The 22675-nt window shown below is 40.9% G+C and overlaps 1 protein-coding gene across 2 annotated transcripts in view; it reads right to left on the bottom strand.

Moving 5' to 3' along the window:
• Positions 1-341: 341 nt before the first annotated feature.
• Positions 342-22675, bottom strand: part of SMOC2 (SPARC related modular calcium binding 2) — a 128815-nt gene continuing 106481 nt past the window's right edge. For both annotated transcript variants that reach the window (XM_079971370.1, XM_079971371.1), the window contains 4 exons: positions 9579-9672; positions 6553-6827; positions 5802-5842; positions 342-3266 (listed from right to left, as the gene is read on the bottom strand). In XM_079971370.1, the coding sequence (XP_079827496.1) occupies positions 3243-3266; positions 5802-5842; positions 6553-6827; positions 9579-9672 (434 nt within the window). In that variant the 3' untranslated portion in view covers positions 342-3242. The remainder of the gene's footprint in view (positions 3267-5801; positions 5843-6552; positions 6828-9578; positions 9673-22675) is intronic.

Here is a 22675-nt window from a genome sequence, read left to right on the forward strand (position 1 = left end):
TAATGAAGTGGAAAAAATTCTGCTTATTGTTCACACAGCCATATGTGGCAATTATGACTATCCAGTGACAGCTTGTTGGTGTGAAATCACCTATCTGCTAGCTCTGGTATGGTGTGAGAACATGACTTGTCAATGGAAGCAAGTTTATTATGCAGTAAGTGTCTCAGCTTGTTACTGTGTATTCAGCCAATAGTATGGTGTGACCCTTAGTACATGCCTGTTCTCTTTCACAGGACCTTGATCATTCTGTGGATGTTCCTGGAAAAGCATGTGCAAATGGTAAGAGGAACCAAATGTTGTGGTTATTTATATGCCCTAGGATAATAACCAAACCGAGTAAGTTTCAGAGCATACTACATGTTTAATCTAAACAGATTAAATTCAGAGTTTAGCATTATAAAAAAGATATCAAATAAATTCCGAGTAAAAATGTTTGCTTCTTTACACAAAGATAAACATACAATAGCATTTTTGTTCCCTTCTCTTTACTCTTCAAGCCTCCGGCCACAAGATCCATATTCTTTTGCTCAATTCCAATGAGTACAAAGTCACCCAGCAGTATATTATCATGTAGCTATAGATGCAGATATAAATGTAACAGAGGCTGAGTCAGAACAAAATTAGCCAACAGCTATTCTACACATTGTTCAAATGTATCTTGTTCTTTAAAAAAAAACAACCACTAAAGAGATTTCTGCTCATTGTTACAATTGCAACAATCCACTTTACACACACACACCCTCAACTGATAATTCAACAGATGGTCTGTGAGGGTTTAGAAAAGCATGGGTTTCTCAAAAATAAGTCATGCCAGACCAATCTGTTTTCTTTTCTTGATAGAATTACAAACTTGGTGGATCAGGGAAATGCTGTGGACATAGTGTATTTTGATTTCAATAAGGCTTTTGACAAAGCCCCCCATGAAATTCTCATGAGGAAGCTGGTAAAATGTGGGTTGAAAGAGATAACTGTTGGGTGGATTTGTAGCTGGTTGACTGACTAAACCTAAAGGGTACTCATTAATCGTTCCTCATCATCCTGGGAAAAGGTGACAAGAGGGAAGCCACAGGGTTCTGTCCTGGACATGTTGTTGTTCAACATCTTTATAAACAACTTGGATAAAGGAATTGATGGGATGCACATCAAATCTGCAGATGACACCAAATTGGGAAGGGTAGCTAAAGCCGCAGAAGACAAAATCAGAATTCAAAAGGACCTTAACAGATTGGAGAACTGGGCACAAGTTAACAAAATGAATTTCAGTAGGGACAAATGTAAGGTTCTGCACTAAGGCAGGAAGAACCAGATGCACAAATATAGGATGGGGGACACCTGGCTTACTAGGAGTACATGTGAGTCAACAGTGTGATGCAGCAGCAAAAAATGCTAATGCTATTCTAGGCTGCATCAACAGAAGTATAGTGTCCAGATCAAGGGAAGTAATAGTACCACTCTATTCTGCCTTAGTCAGACCATACTTGGAATACTGTGTCCAGTTCTGGGCACCACAGTTTAAGAAGGATGTTGACAAGCTGGAACGTGTGCAGAAGAGGGCAACCCAGATGATCAAGGGTCTGGAAACTAAGCCTTATGAGGAACACTTGATGGAGCTGGGTATGTTTAGCCTGGAAAAGAGGAGACTGAGAAGAGATATGATAGCCATCTTCAAATATCTTAAGGGCTGTCACATGGAGGAGGGAGCATGCTTGTTTTCTCCTGCTCTGGAAGGTAGGACGCGAACCAATGGCTTCAAGTTGCAAGAAAGGAGATTCTGACCATTTTGGGGGGAAATTTTCTGACAGTGGAACAGACTCCCATGAGAGGTGGTGGTCTCTCCTCCATTGGAGGTTTTTAAACAGAGATTGGATGGCCATCTGCTTTAGCTGAGATTCCTGCAATGCAGGGGGTTGGACTAGATGACCCTTGAATCCCTTTCAACTCTAAGATATCCATATGCTCATACTCTCCCTACCCTACATGCTGTTGTCTCTGGCTGCTTACTGTATAATTTATTGCTGTCCAAGGTCTGAAGCGAAAGTTCTTTATTGTTATTTTTTGTTCTTTCAAATGTTTTGCCATCAAGTTCACATCTGCAAGTTCTCTTTCCTTCAGGCTTTCCAGGAAAGGGGTGAAAAAAAGAAAACTCCCTCCAAATGATAGGAAAGGTATGAAAACTTGTAAGAACATCTCCCAGGTGGCAAGAATGATGCCCTAAGGGGCAGCTTGTGCTGACTGCACCTCCCTAAAATAACTGTTCATAATTTGTTCAAGTGATAGTTTTACCTTTTTGTAGATCCCGGGGCACTGCAAGTTGCATATCACAGCTCAGCCAAGTGCAAGGAAAAGAAAAGACTGACAAGCCTGTTCTACCTTCTTTGTCTCCTTATAATTAGATTTACAATACTGAACAATTGTGCCCCTTTATTGCCTTATTATGTCTTTTCTGGGGCTTGGCAGATTTTGTTTTGAGTGACACCACATACTTGCCAGTTTAAAGGCTCACTAAACCTACACAAAAGCAGGAAGAACGGGGAAGAAATATATATATTATACTGATGTCCTCTAAAGAGGGGGGAGGGAATACAAGGGAAAATCTACAAAAGATTTATTTCCAATCAATTAGTGGTTGCATTCTTGTTGTTCAACTGTGCTCTGGAGAAAGTCCACGCCATTTTTTTTAACCCTCTAAACACCAACAGAGAAAAGGTTCCTCTGCTTATATAAGGTGCACGAGAAGTCAACAACAATTTCCAATTCTTGGTTTAAGCCTAAGGAACATGCAACCTTAACACAGAGATTAATTAAAATTATGAGTACAGTAAACTTTGAAATGAGCAGGTTTTCAGTATAACTTCATAAAAAATCAATAGCTATGTAGAAAACAAGCAAAATTACTGAACAGAAAAATACTACAAGACTAGTTTCTATGTTAATGTCCAACTGAACATTCTTCTTTCAAAAAAAGATTAAATGCAAACTTTTACACCTCCAACACGTACAGATTTCAGACAATAAAAGGCACATACATTGTATGTGATAATTGTTTAAAAACAAGCTGTTACTACATTTTCACAGATTCTCTTAAATGTCTGTTAAATATCTCATTTCTACAAAGTGAATTTACATTTAAAGTACAAAGTGCAAATACTACGGTTGTTGGGTTTCTTTCTTTCTTTTTTTAATTGCCTTTTGGTGAGGGAGTCTCCCAGGCATCTGAGAGACCTGCCTTGGACATGAAGTGTTCAGCCTTGTTTCTTTGAGGTTTGCTGCCAAAGAAATTTTGAAAAACAGAGTCACATATATGTTGCTATCATATACATTATAGCAATAAACAATTGATATGCTGATATCACAGACACAAATAAAAATACAGTGGTACCTCGGGTTAAGTACTTAATTCATTCCGGAGGTCCGTTCTTAACCTGAAACTGTTCTTAACCTAAAGCACCACTTCAGCTAATGGGGCCTCCTGCTGCTGCCGCGCCGCCAGAACACGATTTCTGTTCTCATCCTGAAGCAAAGTTCTTAACCTGGAGCACTATTTCTGGGTTAGCGGAGTCTGTAACCTGAAGCGTATGTAACCTGAGATACCACTGTATATCACAGTCAGTCTAGAACATGCTCCGTGGTACAGTCCTCTTGAGACCACAGGTGGGAATATTCCTACAGGTAAAATTGGGATTGGGAACATGTAAACTCCCTGATGTTGCTGGACTCCCAACTCCTATCAACCTCTGCCAGTATGGTTAGGGATGACGATATTTATAGTCCAACAACATTTGAAAAACCAGTTTCCTTATTCCTGATGTGTGTTTTTAAGCTAAACTCTCTATGCAATATACTAGGCTAAATGCTTAGCACACCAGAGTGTGGGGCTTAGCTTTGTCCTCTCTCTGATGTTTTAGTTTTCCACATGTAGTGAGTTTTTTCCACGAGGGAGCATTCAAAAATACAACCTCTCACCTACAGTCTAAAAGTGTTCCAGCCCCGAATTATGTCACTTCAGTTTACCACCTAATTCCCCACAACGTGTAGATCAGCTCTTGGCGAAATAGAAAATGCTGGAGCACTTATTATCACCCCCTATTGCCCATTCTCCGATGGAAATGGAGCTGATTGTTCTCTTTTGAGGTGGGTGGTTTCTTTTAAAACCGTTCCTTGTCAGGCGTATTCATTTCCAATGCCTTCCTTTCAAGCGTGAGGCCTCGTGATGAAAGCCACCTTTGGCATCTGTGAGGTACCTTCATAGCCTCACTTGGCTGCAGCAGTTAACTGCCAACAGATGGTTTGCACAACGAGGACCATTTCAAGGCTATCATTTCACAGCACCAGCTTTTAAAATAATTGAGACTGAGTCAGCAAAAATATTTAAAGAAATCAAATCAAATAAAGGGGGAGGGGGGGAGCAGAAACCCAGAAATGACAGAACTGTTTCACTATATAAGTTACATGTTGTTATCAGATTACAGGAAAGCAGGAGGAGAGAGAGAGAGAGAGAGAGAGAGAGAGAGAGAGAGGTATATATTATGCGTTGAGAGCTGTGTGCAGCACATGGGGCAGCAACAGCTATTATATACTTGAAATAAACTTTTGAATGGTTTGGACTTCTACCACAGTAATTGTTTTCAGACTGCCTTGTTTCAAACTTAAGGGATGTGAGGGGAGTTAAGCCTCTGGGCCCTTTCTTCAGCAGAGGAGAAATAAGAACATTTTCTTAGCTGTGAGGTTCTACCAAAGGTGTGAAAGCCTACACTAAATTAATTGCTGGCTTTTGGACGTGTCAATGTAGCATCAAGCAAATGACTGACATCATATGACTATGTAGCATCAAGGAAGGCTGACATCATATGACTATTTTTAAATTTTAAAAAAATCCCTTTGAGAGGTGGCTTTTCTGTAAGATGATTCTGGATGTCATGAAAGGACATAAGATGGCTAGTTATTTAATTTTTTCTCGTATTTTTACTTCCAGGGTAAGGGAGTGCTGCTTGTGGGATTAACTTGACAGCCTTGAGTACTATGTCTTTTTCTTCTTCTTCTTTGGCGATCGCTCGTAGTTGAGTAAGATTGTCTTCCATAAACATGGTTCTAAAAGTGAGTCCGTAAGTGACTGTGGAGGCCAGTTCTGGAACTACATGTCCTTCCACAGTGGGGACATAGGCTTCCAGGCGGGAGTTGATCATGGTGAAGGTTTGCCAAGCATGCCGTTCTCTTATCACATTTCTCCCTTTCATCCTGAGTTCGAGCATCTTCAAAGCCCATGGCATCTTTGGTAAAGGCTGTTCTCCAATTGAAGTGCTCGCAGGCCAGTGTTTCCCAGTTGTCAGTGTTTATACTACATTTCTTTAGATTTGCCTTGAGACAGACTTTAAACCTCTTTTGTTGACTACCAGCATTACACTTACCATTTTTAAGTTCAGAATAGAGTAATTGCTTTGGAGGACGATAATCAGGCATCCTCACAACATGACCAGTCCAACAAAGTTGATGTTGAAGAATCATTGCTTTGACACTGGTGATCTTTGCTTCTTCCAGTACACTGGCGTTAGTTCGCCTATCTTCCCAGGTGATGTGTAAAAATTTTCAGAGGCACCGTTGATGGAATCTTTTGAGGAGTTGGAGATGGCGTTTATAATTCATCCTCGTTTCACAAGCATACAGTACCTTGACTTGGGGTGGGGAATCTAACAAAGGCAGTGAAATATTTTGGGCTAGTCCTGAATGTGACTGCCAAGACAAGCAGACTAGATAAGACTAAAAACAGTATTGGGAGAATGGAAAGGTGTCTTCTCTACACTTACCTGCCTGTTGGAAGGAGTACTTTCACCATTATTTTTTGGAGCTGTCAAGGAAGAAAACATGGTATGTTAGTTGACCATAAGAATCGTTTCTGTGCAAGACCTTAAACAAATCTTGGAAACTTCTATGTGATAAATGAGGATATTGCTTTACAATTAAATATATGTGTGTGTGTCTGCCTAAATCTCCAGAGACCACAAAATCTGAAACAAGATAGCAGCAGCTTTCAGATTTTTATTGGACTCCATAACCCAGTTGTGGCATCTGGCTTTATCATTTCCTCTATTTGTGATGTTCTGGCTGTGAGTGTTGTTTTTTATATAGCTAAAACAATGACATCCCCACACAAGAAGGTATCAGCAGGCCAGGACGAATCCTGAGCTTTGCAGAAGTACAAGAAAATCTTCAGAGAGGGTTAAAAAAACAAAAAATCTAATGGCTGTGGAACACCTCCTACTCCAAATAGTCCATTGGGAACTGAGCATGCTCAGTGGCAATGGAATACTGACCCAAGTCAGTGGGGTGGAGTGGGGAAATGGAGGAAACGGTGTGGATCTGAACAAGCAGCCCTCCATGCTGCAACATTTTGTTGCAGGTCACCTCTGAAAAAGCATTGCTGGAAGGGGTGGTTTAGTCTGCTGGCTTTTGTAAAAACCAGTTCTCCATATAAGCCACAAGTAACTTATGAAACTCCAGATGCAATATCTTTCTCATAAAGCTGTGATAAAAGAGCTAGTTAGGAGATCTTCTTACTATGACGTTTCTTTGTGTCTGCCTTGTTATCTTCTTTCGTAACCCCTAGGCATCCCATTAGTTCTGCAACCGTTAAGGATTTGTCATTATTCACGTCACAGTATTCCACAAACTTTTTCACACATTTCTTGGGCTTGGACTTTTTCCTCAGGAATCTCTTAAATGGCTTGATTTCTTTTTTGCCGATATCACCACTAGCATTCTTATCCAGTTGTTTAAAATACCAGTGGACAACTCTTTCCTCCAGAGTGTGATTAGGATCTGGTTCTGAAAGCCTGCAAAAGACAGAGGCCATTAAGCGAGCATAAAACCTTCACTATCAGTTTCCCCTCTTGGACCCTCCCAATTCCTTCATCATATTTGAGGTGCTTGTGCTACTGAAATAACAGGACGAGGAATCAATTGTGAAGCCCCCTGAATACTCAGATTTGTGTCTGATAAAAACATCACGTACACAACTTATTTTGCTTGACCTCTTCCTTGCCACTGATCTTCCAGTATCACAGAGGCAATACACCAAGAGAGGATTTCTACCCTTAATTTCTTGCTTGTGAGCTTCTCATAGACATCAGCTTGCCTCTCTTTCCCCCACTTTCCATTCGATGTAGCCAGCCTGGGTCTGAGGTGTGGCATAGCGGCTGAGTAAACATTGTCTTTGCCAGTGAAGACACTGCTGGGTTTGGTTCTGTTTGGTTCAGCCTATCATTGTGCTGCAATCAGCCTATCGAGAGGAGGTGCTCTCAAAGCTGCAAAAGCAAGACTAGCGTGCAATTGACAATCTTGTACCAAGATAGGAAGATTAACAGCTAAGCATAGGCTCACTGTATGCATTTGGTAGGATGATTATGAAATGTAAGATGAAATGGATAGTTTTATGTCCAACTAATCAGACTGCTTATATACCCACTGAATTACATGAGACTCAGAGAAGACACATATAGGATTGCATAGTCAGTGCTATTAAAACAAATGGATTACCAAATACATCAGTGCAGCTGATTTACACAGTGGAGGCATGTTCAGAACTAAACATGTTCAGAACTTAATCAGATTTCTCAGCTAGCTCAGAATTCTGCCTCTTCAGTTCTAAAATGCACCACTGAATTTAAATAACTGGGCACAATCCAGCCACTGTTGTGGGTATTGTATTTGGTTTCAATGGACAAAATATTAAGTGGACTTAATGCTCCATTTTGGGTGGATCATGACCTTGCTACTGCTAAAAAGGGACAAGTTTTTAAAATACATTTTACTGATGTGATGAAAGTCCAAACAGGTGAGGAACGTGAACGTCTAGTGACTGAGCTGCAACAACATGAGGCTAAAAACCAAAATGACCCTGAAATACCTTTCCCAGCGGCAAAAGTAATAGTCACAACATGAGCAAAGTGTGTTGCTCAAAATTATATCATGGCTCTTATGGCATCACGTTGCATTAAAAGAAAGAAAAGAGTGTTCCACTTGGCACAGAGCCAGCAACTTCCAATGTGCCTAAATTGCATGTAATATATTTTTATGAATTTATAAATTTTACTGGGAGAAACAGAGGCTATTTTCTTTTCCATGCGAAGTGTAAAACTGCCCACTGCAGAAAACGAAATGAAATGCTTTATTGGATGACTTCACTGCCTTTGACTAATGGCTTGGTGTCTTTTATTTCAGCATGCTGGCTATCGTCCAGCTAAAGCTAGTTATGACTTAGTCCCAGGTTAATCATGACCAACTCAACTCCCACTGCTTTCAATAGGATTTAGTCAAAACTAACTTTAGCTAGGCTGGGGCTGCGGTCTGCTACCTTTGGAAGATGAAGCCTTGCTCTTAAACATTCTTGCAACCAGCAGCAGTCAGCGAGATGACGCGGGTGGGGCTTTGTTGCTCTCTCAGCTTCCCAACATGGTGGGTTGCTGCTGCTTACTAAGAGAAAGAGGGGCAAGGCTCAGGTTTAGTGTGTGTGGCTCCACTGTCATGCACCAATCTTCCCCCAGCTTCATCCCTCACTCTATTGGAAGGTGGTAGTGTTCTGCTGTGTTGAGAAGCCAGGAGAACAACATGTCCCACCCATAACAATTCACCGCCCACTACTGTTTGCAGCGTTGCCAAAATTCAGTGACCTGATAAAGGGAAATCTCACAGTGAGTTTATATGACCCTAACCAATACAGTACTTTGATCTAAGGGTGCTTTTTGGGGGTGATATTCAGCCTGCACAATTAAAAACTGATCTTATGTTCAGTTTGCCACATGTTTGCTATGTTTTGAACCAAGAATATCCATCAGCATTTGAGTGTGCATTTCTCCCTGGTTTATTTTTGCAAGCAATGCCCCCTAAAGCAATGAACTTTTGTATATTATTTTCACAAATGTATGCATCTTTATGCACGCTTTCTCATGATGTATGCATTGCAAACTCTTTCTTTGTTGGCAAACGCCATTGCAAAATTTGGAGATGTGTGAATTTCGAAGGACGGCTCATGCATTGTTTCAGGAAGTGCGAACTAGGTAGGTTCATGTTAAAACGTGGACCAAATCATATCCCTCTCCCATCCCTAGGGCACACCTCCTTCATGATTTACCTATGTGACAGCATCAGATCATTTCAGAGCACTCATTGCACACTCTCAGTCTAACCCCCTTTCAATAGTCTCTGTGTTGTGGATTCATTGCATCTTGTTACTTTTCTAAATGGAAAAATTTCAGAAGAACCAGTGATTAATTTCTAAGGTGGAAGGAAATTACTTGGCTCAAGCCTACCTGCAGAAGTGATGCCCTTTTATAAGGAAGCCCTTCCTCTTAATCCCCAATGTATGGGAGCAGGCTGTAGTTACTCAGAAGTGGGGGAATTCACCCTGCTCATATTCTACTTGATCCCTTTTTCATTTAAAAGATCAGTGTTCAGCTGTGGTTTAAATTATATTTGATAACTCTCATTAAGCTCTAGCTGTCTTCCACAAAAGTAAAGAGAGAGGGAAAGTGACAACCAGAATTACTTCCTAAAGCACACAGGGGACTGGAGCCAAACTAACTCACCTGCTGGAAGGATCAGAGACTGCATGCACCATGTCTGTGGAGAGTGCATCCAAAACACTTGTCAAGAACTCATTCTTCTTGGGTCCTGGACAACCTAAAATGGAAACAGATTGCTTGCATTATTTAAATCCATGTTGTGAGGAGGGGGAGGGTACATCTGCACTAAAACGTGGGATACAAAGCTACATTTACATTTCGGGAATGTTGAGGGTCAGATTTAGGCCAAATCATGTGGTGTTCAGAGCTGTCTTCATAGCACAGAGCACAAGTTCTGAACAGAGCTTCATATGTCTTACATGTTCAGATTCTTTTGGCAATCACGCCAAAGTCAAGCACTTGTAAACTCCATTATTTCAATGGAAGAGTTATATCCAGTACTTGAATTCATACTAACTCCCAGTCCTTTTCCATTGTTATGGCTGAACAGGGAATGTAAGTGTGAACAAGAGTGTTGGTAGGGTTGGGTGGATGTGTCAATTTTGGTTTCTTTCAGGTTCTTATTTTCCCATTCTTTTTCTTCTTCTTATTTTCCCATTCTCAGGTTCATCCTGTAGATATTTCAGCAGAGTCTTATTGTGAATTTCCTCCTTCTACACACATTTTTGTACGCAATTTTTCCAGTTATACATTTTTTCGCAATGCGTTCCTAAGATACACATTTTTGCAATGCAGTATTCCCCAATAGAGTGCATTTTAATGTTCTTTTCACTAATATATGCATTTACACAAACATTTTTCTAGAGCACCTACATGCTGTTTGGCTGGAGAACAGCAATACAAAGTTTATAATGTGCAAATTTTGAAGGATCGCTGAGTTTTGGTTCGTGTATCATTTTGGAAAGTGCAATCAGGTAAGTTTGCCTTTAGATGCAAACTGAATCACACCCCCTACCTCATCCCTAGATGTGGGACATGTATGTCAGGCCTGTACCCAGCATTCTTATGCCAGGCCCCACATACGTCAGCCTGACTTTTCTGTACTGAGTGGAAAGGCATGATCTTTGCATGATCAATTGATCTGTGTGATCAAGAACCCCATGTAACCAATATAGAAAGGTCAGAGGTGGAGCCAGTGGTGACCAGCGCATGCCGTGATATTGTAAGTGGAACTCTCAGGCATACCCCTTGTTCCCCTTCCTGGTGTTTACATTCCCTGTTCAGGAATGTGCATTGCCTGAACAGGGCTAGAATCTATGTTCTGTTCATTCAGAATCTCCATCTGACTCCTTTTAATCTCAGAGAAGCCCAGCCTTCATACTGCCAATTTATGCTCTAGGCTTCAGATATTATCTGGAGACTTTGCCGCTTTTAAAGCAATTCAGTTATGGCTATGTGGTTGAGATAATTATCGGGAGGAGCATAGCTACAGAGCTAAGAATGATTTCTGAAACAGTTATGTTGGTTTTTAGATACATTTCTTTAGTGCAGGGGAATTTATCCAAATGGATTCCTGTTAGAGGAATGTTACAATAATGAAAAATGTCTGGTGCCAATTTCGCACATTGTAAGAAAAAGGAGTGCCTTGTGATTGCTGTTTTGACACAGAATTTACCAGAATTGTAACCCATTCTTTCTACACAGCAGCTTGTGGCTTTTATAAAGGATGAATTATATAATATTACTTTCCCAGATAATGCAAGACTTTTCAATTTCAAGTCATTTCTCCCACTGTTTAACAGGCACTGTGAGATGTTGAAAATGTTTAATCAGCCCCCATGCTTTCTCCCCCCAAAGCCTTCTACTGGGTATAATGACGACAGAACTGTGGGACTGTAATATTTTCCTGTTCATGTCAGCTGAAATATTCAAAATATCTATTTGGATTTGAAATTTGCCCCAGTGGTGGTTGGTGGCAGACACTCCTCTCACCATGGTATAAATTAAGTCATTGTGTATGTGCACCCCAAATAATATTTGCTGCCTATTAGAATCATTTAGAAAGTTGTTTATGCACAACATGGGAAACAAACAAATAGGTACCTCAACACCAAGCATGTTTATTTGGAAGTAAGTCCCAGTGATTTAATGGGACCTATTTCCAAATGATACCATTCATGATATACACCTTTAAATAATACACTAAAGGATGCTTAGGCAAGAAGAAACATTTTCCAATGAATATTTTATATTTGACAGAATCTAATTAATCGCCAACCAATGACACAACTAAACATTTATTATCTAAAAATCATGGATGGTGCTCATATCAAAATTATACAAAAGGGAACATTCTGGATTTATGGCCACAGAAACATGACATGTGATAGTTACAGATAGGTAGCCGTGTTGGTCTGCCATAGTCAAAACAAAATAAAAAAATTCCTTCCAGTAGCACCTTAAAGACCAACTAAGTTAGTTCTTGGTATGAGCTTTCGTGTGCATGCACACTTCTTCAGATACACTGAAACAGAAGTCACCAGACCCTTCTATATAGTGAGAAGGTGGGGAGGGGTATTACTCAGAAGGGTGATTGGCAGATAGCTGTGATGAGCCTGTTGACAACAGATCAACAGAGCCAGACAGCCACCCAATCTTAAACAACTCCTAACCCACAATAATACTACAGCCAGACTTAACACGGACACTGGCACCAGAGCCTGCAATAAACCCAGATGCCAACTTTGCTGCCACATACACCCGGACAACACCATTACTGGCCCCAACAACATCACACATACCATCTCGGGACTATTTAATTGCTCATCATCTAACATTGTGTATGCCATCAAATGCCAACAGTATCCTTCAGCTCTCTATATTGGACAAACAGGCCAAACCTTACGCCAAAGAATAAACGGACATAAATCCGACATCCGACAAATCATTTGATTTGATTTGATTTGATTTGACATCAGGAACCACAAGACAGAGAAACCAGTAGGAGAACACTTCAATCTCCCAGGACATTCTATACAAGATCTCAAAGTAGCTGTTCTATTACAAAGGAATTTCAGAAATAGACTGGAAAGAGAAGCTGCTGAATTGCAACTTATCACCAAACTTAAAACCATGGAGAGACCTGGTCTGAACAAAGACATTGGATTCTTATCTCATTATACATGACAAAGCCATTTTTCACCTTCTCACCCCTTGTTTTTTCCTGTAAGACCAATTGCAGTCGTTAAGAGTCGTCAACAGGCTCATCACAGCTATCTGCCAATCACCCTTCTGAGTAATACCCCTCCCCACCTTCTCACTATATAGAAGGGTCTGGTGACTTCTGTTTCAGTGTATCTGAAGAAGTGTGCATGCACACGAAAGCTCATACCAAGAACTAACTTAGTTGGTCTTTAAGGTGCTACTGGAAGGAATTTTTTTATTTTGTTATGACATGTGATATTCTGTGAAGTACTGATGTTGCAGGGGAAAGTTCAATCCGCAAAAATAAGGATAACATTAGGACTGCCTAGAAATGTTGTTGTTTATCAGACAGCATTTTGAAAGGTGCTGATGCTATGGATTATCTGGTGCACCAACACAATTGTATCCCTACTATTTACGCAGAAACAACAAGTACATCAATCTATCTGAATTATCTGTTTCTGTTCAAAAACATCAATCCTGCACTGTAAAAAAAAAAAAATCAATGACCACAGTCATGGTTGCTTCTAGCAGTGGCACCACAAAGATGGCTGGATAGGAATTATTCTTGGGGCCTCTGACAGCTCAGTTGGTTAAAGCATGGTGCTGATAATGCCAAGGTTGTAGGTTCAATCCCCATAAGAGACAGCTGCATATTCCTGCACTGCAGGGGATTGGCCTAGATGATCCTCAGGGTCCCTTCCAACTCTGAATCCATGATCTCTTCTATGATCTCTACTTTCTAAGCTCAAATACATGTATGTAGGAACTACCCACTTTTCCAGCATAGGCAAAAGTCAGCTCTTTAAAATCAACTTCAGAGTTGAACCAGGTTCATGACATTTAGTGTTGGACTAGATGACATTTAGGATCCATTCCAGCTCTATAATTTGCTTGTTTTTGAAACATGCCAATTACATAATTATTCTTATTAGTATTAGTAACAACAGTCCTTCAGGGTGTGTAATTAAACATGATGAAAATAGTAAAAAGAAACACAGGAGATAAGCTCTGAATTATAATCCATACAACATGTTAAAAGGAAGGCACCAAAATCAGCCATCGACAGAAGCTGTAAAGAGATGGTGCCAGATGAGCCTCTGTGGGGAGAGCCATATTCTTAGGACTATCACTGAGAAGGCCTTCTCATGTGCCACCCCCCTTCCTGAACCTCTGAACGTAGCTGAACCAACAGAAGGACCTCCTCTAGTGATCAGAATTTCCTGGGCTGGCCTACAGAGAAGAAGGCTTTCTTTTAGATATTTTGAGGCTCACATCATTTGGAGTTTTAAATACCCCTTGGAGCAACCTGTAGAGCTTTTATTTTTTAATAAACAAAACCAAAACAGGGGTTATATTCGCAGTGATGATAAAAGATGGGCTGCTTCTTGCAACAAAGATATTGCATGAGAATCTGCAGAGTTTGCTAAATTACAAATGAATGACAAATAGTTATGTTAATAGAAATAAGGCTGAAGAACTTAATAACCAGCACTAGAAAAGATCTAAGATAATAATGAAGTAGATAAGGATTAGAGAAAACTGTCCAGGCTGCAAGAATCAGATTGAGCTGCAAGAATCAGGATGAGATTTAGGTTTTACATTTTAAAGGATTGGCCATACCGATGCAGTTGTAATATTCAGGTCCAGACCCATTCCGTTACAGATTATCCAGACAGTCACTCATCACAATGGCTACCTGTTTAGTGTTTTGGCTTTCCAAGGCTGTTGGATCTGAGTGATAGGAGGAAATCCCCCATAGTGAGTGGGCTGGGACTGAGGAAAACAAAATGTTGGGATGTGACAGATGTTCTGACACCTCATGTTTGGGGAATCAGCCAGTTCCAGGAGCAACTATGGCAGGGATCCAGCCTGATCTACAGTACACAGTCGTCTCTGAATCCCTTGCTAAGATCTCTGTACAGATTGGATTCATGGCGCCAAAATTTTCCTCTCTACAGCAGAATTTTGACATTTCTAAAGGCGTGGTGAAAGTTTTCTGGCAAGTAGGGTGGCGGCAGCCAGCTCTGCCCGTCTTGCCAGAGAGAGGAGTGGAACTGAACTGCAGTTGCACAAGTAATGGCTTGCACCACTGAACCTAGAGGAAAACCCATAGTATTCTTCTGCCAAGTTCTCATACACCTTGTTACAGCTGATGCAGTGATCACCTATAGAATCTAGTTTGGGTTTTTCCCAGGCAAGAGGTACAAGCCATATCTGAGTGATCTGTTTCTCCTCTTCTACCTGGAAACCTGCCATTCCTGTATGCAGTATACTCTGCAGCCCTCGCTGTCACAATCTAGTCAGGGTGCAGAATTATTTACTGTAAATTCATATACACAGATTGGGTACAACCCTGAGGTTTGGGGGTGAGGGAATGAAACTGACATGCTTCTTTTAATATATTGAACTCCTATTTTTCCTCTCTTCTTTGGACTATCACAGCAAAATATTTTGTGGTGCTATGAGGGGGGAGGGCAAACTGTTCCTGTTTGTCAAGGACTGTCACCCAAGCTTCTTCTACTTTTCATCCCACTCAAGGTGCACTGAGTTGCGCCCAACATTGGGGGGGCACATCATGTGTGCATGATGTCACATGCAACTGGGCTGCATGCATAGGGTGATGTTCACCCTTGTGCGTCCCACCTGGCTGCTGAGCACTCACCCAGTGGCAGGCCGGTGGGGGGTGTCAGCTCCCTCAATATTGGGGCCTGAGCCCCATGCCCCCAAATATTGAGGGGGCTGATGTCCCCTCCACCCCCTATACTCTGCGCCCTGTCTCACTCTCTCTCCACAAGGGCCCACAAGTTCCCTTGGGACAGCCTTCAGCAACCTAGTATCATTTAGATGTTTGGGACTACAGCTCCAAACAGCCTCAGCCAGTTCAGACAGGGCTTGCTGGGGCGGGCAGAAGTTGTAGTCCAAAACTTCTGGAGGGCATCGGATTGGTGAAGGCCGCCTTGGAGTTGACAGTGACAGGCTGAAGACAGATCAACAGAAATCAGTGTGTGAAAAGGCAAGTATGTGAAAAGACAACAGTACTTATCAGAATCACTTAGAGCCTCAAGCAAATTGCTGAGACTATTTGAATAAACATAGTCAAGGGGTTATTGTTAAAAGTGAGTACTATCCCACCCCCATGCTAACCCTTTAAAAATCTGAAAAGATTTTTTTAAATTGCCTAGAGTAAATCTAGCAGTTTCTCCCTCCCCTTCTTCTGAGATCATGATACCACATTAACCCTATGCCTGGGACTCCTGACATTTCTGTGAACACAACTAAAACCATAGTTTTTTTCTGTATATCATAGGCACAAATGTAAACCAGACAAGTCTAGTTCCTAATCATTTCACATCTGGTAATATGCAAGAAATAAAATATGGGAATGAGCCAGAACTTTCTGGTGTTTGGTCAAGCTTTGGAAAGTCTTGCTAATATTCCCACCCTCACTGCCCGATATATAGATCATTTTTAAAGAGGACAGAAGGATATTGTTTCCTTCCTTCTGCTCTGGGGTGTTTACTGAGTCTCTGGGCAATTTAAATATTTCCAGATTGTGTAGATCAGGAATTATTAAGAGAGGAATCGATGAAGCTACAGTAGGGTGTGGCAGTGGAAACTGGACTTTGTCTTTCCTTATTCGAGAGATGCTGTTTGCAGATGACACAGTCTTGACAGCATACTCAAATGAAGTTCTATGGAGACTCACCAACCATCCAAGCCGGCAGGGAGTTTGGCCTTACCACCAGCCTTACAAAGACCAACATCTTGGGTCAGCAAGTCACCAGCACTCCACACAGCAGCACTGGTGATCACACGCTTGAGGTGATAGGCAATTTTGTTTTCCAGGGTTCCACCATAACCAGCAATCTCTCCATTCATGCAGAGCTGGACAAGTGCCATGACAAGGCAGCTACAGCAATGGCTTGTCTTTCCAAAAGGGTATGGAAGAATGTGACGTTAACGTCCAGTACCAAGATGAAAGTCTACTAGGCTTGTGTGTTGAGCACACTGCTTTATGGAAGTGAGTTGTGGGCAACTTACAACTGGCAGGAGTGATGCCTCAACACCTTCCACATGTGGTGTGTCAGGAAGGTTTTGGGCATCACATGGCAGGACAGAATCTCAAACAGTGATGTGCTCTTCCAAGCCCACATTTCCAGCGTGTTTAGACTCCTGTCTCATTGACATCTATACTGGCTTAGTCCTGTCCACAGAATGGAAGATAGTAGGATTCCCAAGGACATTAGCTGAACTCACAGGGACTTACTTGTGAACATTGCATTGCCACAAGTGAGAAATTCAGAACACAAGACTGGAGGGAGGAGAAGCTGCTTAATCCCTCCCCTGCCCACTACTTTTCCACTCAATTCCTACCCTCCACCCCATTTGTTCCTCACCCCGCCTAGTCCCAGCTGTGTGTAACATTGTTGGACTAATACTGAACTGCAGGCTTAAACTGCTTTTGGGTATCTGTTCCAGCATCTGTGACTTCTGTATTATCATCCCTGAGATGAAGCACATGAAGTGCATTGAAAACATAATAACTGCTCTCAAAATGAAATTAAAGGCTATCTGTTTTCATTATGAAAGTACTTTGCTTGATCACGATGTCAACATCACTTTCACAAGTTTTTACTGCAGTTCTGATTAATCCTCTGTATCTGCATCAATCTGTATTTTGCTATTTTTAAAAAAACCCTCTTAAAACATGTCTTTAAGTGTGTGTGTTTTCACAAAATTTGCATTCCAATCCATATTTTAATAATTTAAACCCTGAGTTGTGTTGCAACTTTAGGAAAGAGCATAAAATCCTGTAAATAGCCAAGATTTGGATCCTCACCTGGGTATGAAATTTATGAACCAGGTAATTCCTTATAGAATTCCTAGAGGTCAAATTTCACAAGAATCCCTATATGTTGATCCCAGGGTGGGTGCGCTATACCAGCATAGAGACCCTGCCTGTGGCTTTAAGATCAGGTTTCTTATACAGCAGTCTTCCTATTTTGACCAAATCAATAAATAAAATGCACCTCAGAATGACAGGGAACTTTCCACTGAATTATCTATGGTTTCCTGAAAACGCCTGTCACATAAAACTGAGATGGTATTTAAGTAACAGAACTCTCTTTATGGGGGGGAGCCTGATATTCAATCAAAACACTGAACTTGTCACTGTGAATTTTATAACTCTGTTGCTTAACCTGATGTGAAAGCACAGAAAGGCCAAGCTTTTAGAGCAAACACAGGGTGAATGTTCGACTTCCCTGACTTACAGTGTTGGTGAGTAAGTGTGCTTTAACGTTTGCACAGTGGAATCTCTGTTCCACACAGGTGTTATCAAACACTGAAAAATTCTCCTGAGCTTCGTGCTGTGCTTAATTTCAACAGACTTGGGAATAAAATGGTTGACCTGAGGAAGGTCTAGCTGGATGTCAGGAATAATTCACCCTCAGTGAATTCCTCTATGCAGACAAGAAAAAGGGCAGCGAGAGAGCTTGTCAAGGAATGTTTCGAGCAAAACTTTCATGCCTCGGCTTCTTTCTTTCTCTCTCTCTCTCTCTCTCTCTCTCTCTTTCTTTCTTTTTTGAACAGCCACCTATATTGTGTGGCTTTGACAGATTACATTAATAATTTCTTGTAAAGGGTTGAAGTTGAAACCACACGATGTTAGCCTGCAGGTTCAAAGATGTAACACAGAATTAAGTGTTTACTTTAGAAATAGTTTTGCCCACAAGTATGTTTTCCATTCAAACACAAAATGAACCATGGAGAAATTAGGCCAATGAATGCATACCTCGTGTGACAAGGATATACACAAACACTTCACCTCAGCAAGGAGCTAAATAGCATAACGTTCTCCAGTGTCAAATGAGCTGTGCAACCCATAGGCTACCTATCAGCACCAAGGTGTGTGTGTGTACACTGAGAAACCTCTAACTCATGTTTTCATGTGTCCCTACAAATTTTGCTATCGGGCGGCAGGTGGGATTATTGTAAATTGCACTCTTCTCAGCTGTTTGGTGGGCAAGGGGTGAGCAATCACAATGGTTGAAGAGAACAATTGGAAGGCAGGCTGAGAGCAGGGTGATCTATTGGGGTAGAGTTTGTGTGTCTGCTTTTCTCTGTCGTAGAAGGGAGAGCCTTTGAAAGTGTGGATCAGACTGCTTATTTATTTATTTATTGAAATATTTATAATATTTCACTTTATAAATATATAATAAAGATTATAATATTTATAATCTGCACTTTCATAAATATATGAGCATCATAAAATCATTAAAACAGTGGTATTTTTTTTTATTTTTAAGATTTCAGGTGCAGCCCCACACAGCTGAATGTTTTTCCACAAGAGGAAAAGGAACCAGTGGGGCTTACTTCTGAGTAGACATGCATGGGATTGCACTGTTAAAAGTTTGACAACACAATATACACATCTATTCAGAAGTAAGGCTCATTGGGTTCAAAGAAGCTTCCTCCAAGGTATAGCATCACAACATAAAAATAGCCAAATAAAAGAGTGTTCATATTCTGGATAAACCTTCTTCTTAAAAATGAACCCGTTTCCTACTAAACCTAGAAAAGCCACCTGAAAATGTTTAATACTTATGATCCCATATAACTGTTTGACCAGGAAAAGTTTCAGTTTAAATATTAGAGGCTGAGTTTAAGGTTTAAATTGGCTCAGGAAAAGAGATGCATTTTCAGAAAATATTTAAATACTTACTGACAAAGTGTGGTGCAGAGACAGCAAATGCCAAGCAACTGGGGTGTCAAGGGAAAATGGACAATGCTCTGCTGAATGAGTAAGCATCCAGAGATATAAAACTGAAGGTGGGAAGCAATTTCTTTTTGCCTTCTCTGCCAATTTTTAGGTAGCTGTCCATCATATTAATTGAGACTACTTGTGACAGAAATTGGGGATGACAAACAAAGGTAAGCATCTATTGCTAGGTAGGAAATTGTAACACAGAGGTCCAAAATTGCATTCATTCCAGTGCTTAAATTACTGGTCCAATAAATAATCTGGTAAGGGCATCTTCTGGCTTCTCTTTTTGTCAAGCTCTACATTGGTGGCATGGTTTCAATGAAGAGGAAGTGCCTCTTACCCAAGAACAATAATTCTGCTGTATGCAGATGACAAAATCCTATTGGCACAGCATTGATTAGGGTTATGAAGACCTAGACTACTATTTTTTATTTTTTATTTAGCAATTACCCTTTGGCAGAACATCTAGCCATTAATGATGTCAAAAATGAAGATTACGGTTTTTCAGACATAAACTTCAAAGTTATAGCTAGATGATAGATGGCCACTCAATTGATCAGACCGACTCATTCAAATATTTGGTCATTTATTTTTCTGCCAACAGCAACTGGAGGAAAAATTTATTAGATTTAAGACTACCACCAGCATTGGCAATCATCTACCTTTCCATAAATAGTTTGACTTACGTTGCTCTAATAGTTCCTGAAGCACTTCACTTTTTATTTGGTGCTCAGGTTTGGAGAACTAGTAAAATAGTGAGGACTGGAACCACTGTAAGCACATTCTTTTATTACTTTTTTTTTGCCAAGCTACACTTCTGTTATGCAACTGAAATTTATATTAATTCGGTATTAACCACAAGAAAAATTGATGAAGTCTTATAAAATGCCTCATCACTGTGAATATCTAATTGTCTCTGTAATTTTCCCAAGTTTGTATTTTATCTTTGAAGTTTGCTTAAGAAAAGACATTAGTATTTGCGAAGAATGTTGTTTCTGTTATTAAGTTTTGAAGGCTTTTAAAAATAGGTTACAAATATAGTGCAGCACTAAGTAACTTGTTCTGTCAGTGCAAAGAGTCATGCACAAGGAACTTCCCCACTCTTCTCTCCTTGCAGACCCTCAAACTCTATTCTGGGGTTTCCAGATTTCTGTAGGGCACAGTGCATGACAGAGAGAGGAGCAGGGAGTTCTATTGTTCCATGTTTATTGCTCCTGTTTAGTAACTGTATACCCGAGGGAGTGCCTCCACCCCCATCGTTCAGCCCGGACACTGAGATCCAGCGCCGAGGGCCTTCTGGCGGTTCCCTCACTGCAAGAAGTGAGTTTACAGGGCAGAGGGCCTTCTCGGTAGTGGCGCTCGCCCTGTGGAACGCCCTCCATGTCAACTATCTGACTTTTAGAAGACATCTGTTTAGGGAAGTTTTAAATGTTTTATGTTCTATCATGTCTTTAATATTCTTTTGGAAGCTGCCCAGAGTGACTGAAGGAACCCAGCCAGATGGGCAGAGTATTATTATTATTATTATTATTATTATTATTATTACATCTGGAGAGGGCTGAAGTCTTATGAAAATCCAGTCATTTTTCATCTTCTTCAATTGTAGAATGTGCTTCTGCTCGCCTGCTGTATTTCCCCTGACACTTTGTTCTGAAAAGCAGATTGCCATGTGGCACAGGATGAGGAAGGGCACAGTGGTGCTCTTCAAGAAAAACCACCACAAAACGTGTCCATTGAGTTACATCTGGGCCATAGCTGGCAAATGCTAAAATTAGGAAGGCAGCCTTTTCCCATTGTTCATAGGAGTTTAACATAATAATAAAAAAAACAACCTAAAGCTGGTCAAATATATTACGGACTGAATTGCAACCCAAAGTATGCATTTACAACAGTGCTTAAAATAGAGGTTTATAAATGGAAACGCTGACAGAAACTGCACTACAGTGATAGCTGGAGGGGACATTACTTTACCACTGTGGAATGGAACCTAGCATGACAAAAATGTACCCCTATATAGGCTGGCTGTGGGTTAATATTGACATGGCCTTTCCACATCTTCCACAAAAAGTGAGAGGCTGGCACTAACCACTGTGAATTGCTGTCCACATTGGGTGGTTGATAAGAAGCTGTGAAATAGCTACCACCAAGAAGAAGAAAAACCCCAAACCTATAATTGTTCAGTGAAGTGTCTTTATGATTCTTGCCCGCCCCCCTCACATCACTGCCCTCAGTGGAGAAAATTTGCAGGATACTTAATATCCCCCAGTTCCCTTGGGAAGGCTTTGTGGAATTTCTTGCTGAGGGTACTTCAGCACCTCGTGCAAGTGGGGCCATAATTACCAAGCAGGAGTTATTTTTATTAAAACTGCAGATCCACCCGCATCTGAATCACTCCTCTAAGCCACTAACAGAGAGGTCTGTGTAACTGGGCTGTGCTTTCAAAACTGCCTTTGGAAATTGGCATCTGTGTGGAATGGGTCCCTTGAGCCAAATATAATATAGTGTACTTTATTAAACCACAATAAGCTAATGCTCGAGTAGCTTTAAGAGTCTCTGTTAAACCCACAAGAAGTAGGGAAATTGAGACGTACATCTGACACTGTCCTTAATTTGTGCACTGCACAGTAAGTATCTAGGAAATGAGCAGTCCCTCCTTAGCTTCTAGAATATCCTGCAATGACAGAAGCACAATGATTGTATTAAAGAGAGAGATGATGGTAATTATGGTTCTAAAGTGTCTGCCAGAAAGGATGGAGTGCAGCAGACTTCATATAAACTACTTTACTGAGTGCAGTTTGATTACTAATAGTCTTGGGTCCACTTACAGCATCAAGATTCAGTTACATGATAGCAACCCATTATGGATTAGTTGGATGGTTTCTCCATAGAGCCACAACGTTGGATGTTAGGTTAATTGAGCACAAGGTGGTGAGCGTCTCAAATTCACTGATGCTGCCTATGCATTCTTTGCAATCAAGCAGAGCTTCTTTCTACACACAAGAAGAGCCTGCTGGATCAGGCCAATGGCCCGTCTAGTCCAACATCCTGTTCTCAAAGTGGCCTGCAGGAAACCAACAAACAGGATTTGAACACAAGAACATTCTCCCTTCCTGCGGCTTCCAGTGGCTGGTATTCAGAAGCATTACTACCAATGGTGGAGGAAAAGGTCATGTCTAGCCATTGATAGCTTTATCTTTGGGTTGCAAAATACCCATCAGATATAAAGCCTAGAACCTTCTGCTGGAAA

Source organism: Podarcis cretensis (genome assembly GCF_951804945.1).
Source record: "Podarcis cretensis genome assembly, chromosome: 3".
Taxonomy (NCBI): Eukaryota; Metazoa; Chordata; class Lepidosauria; order Squamata; family Lacertidae; genus Podarcis; species Podarcis cretensis.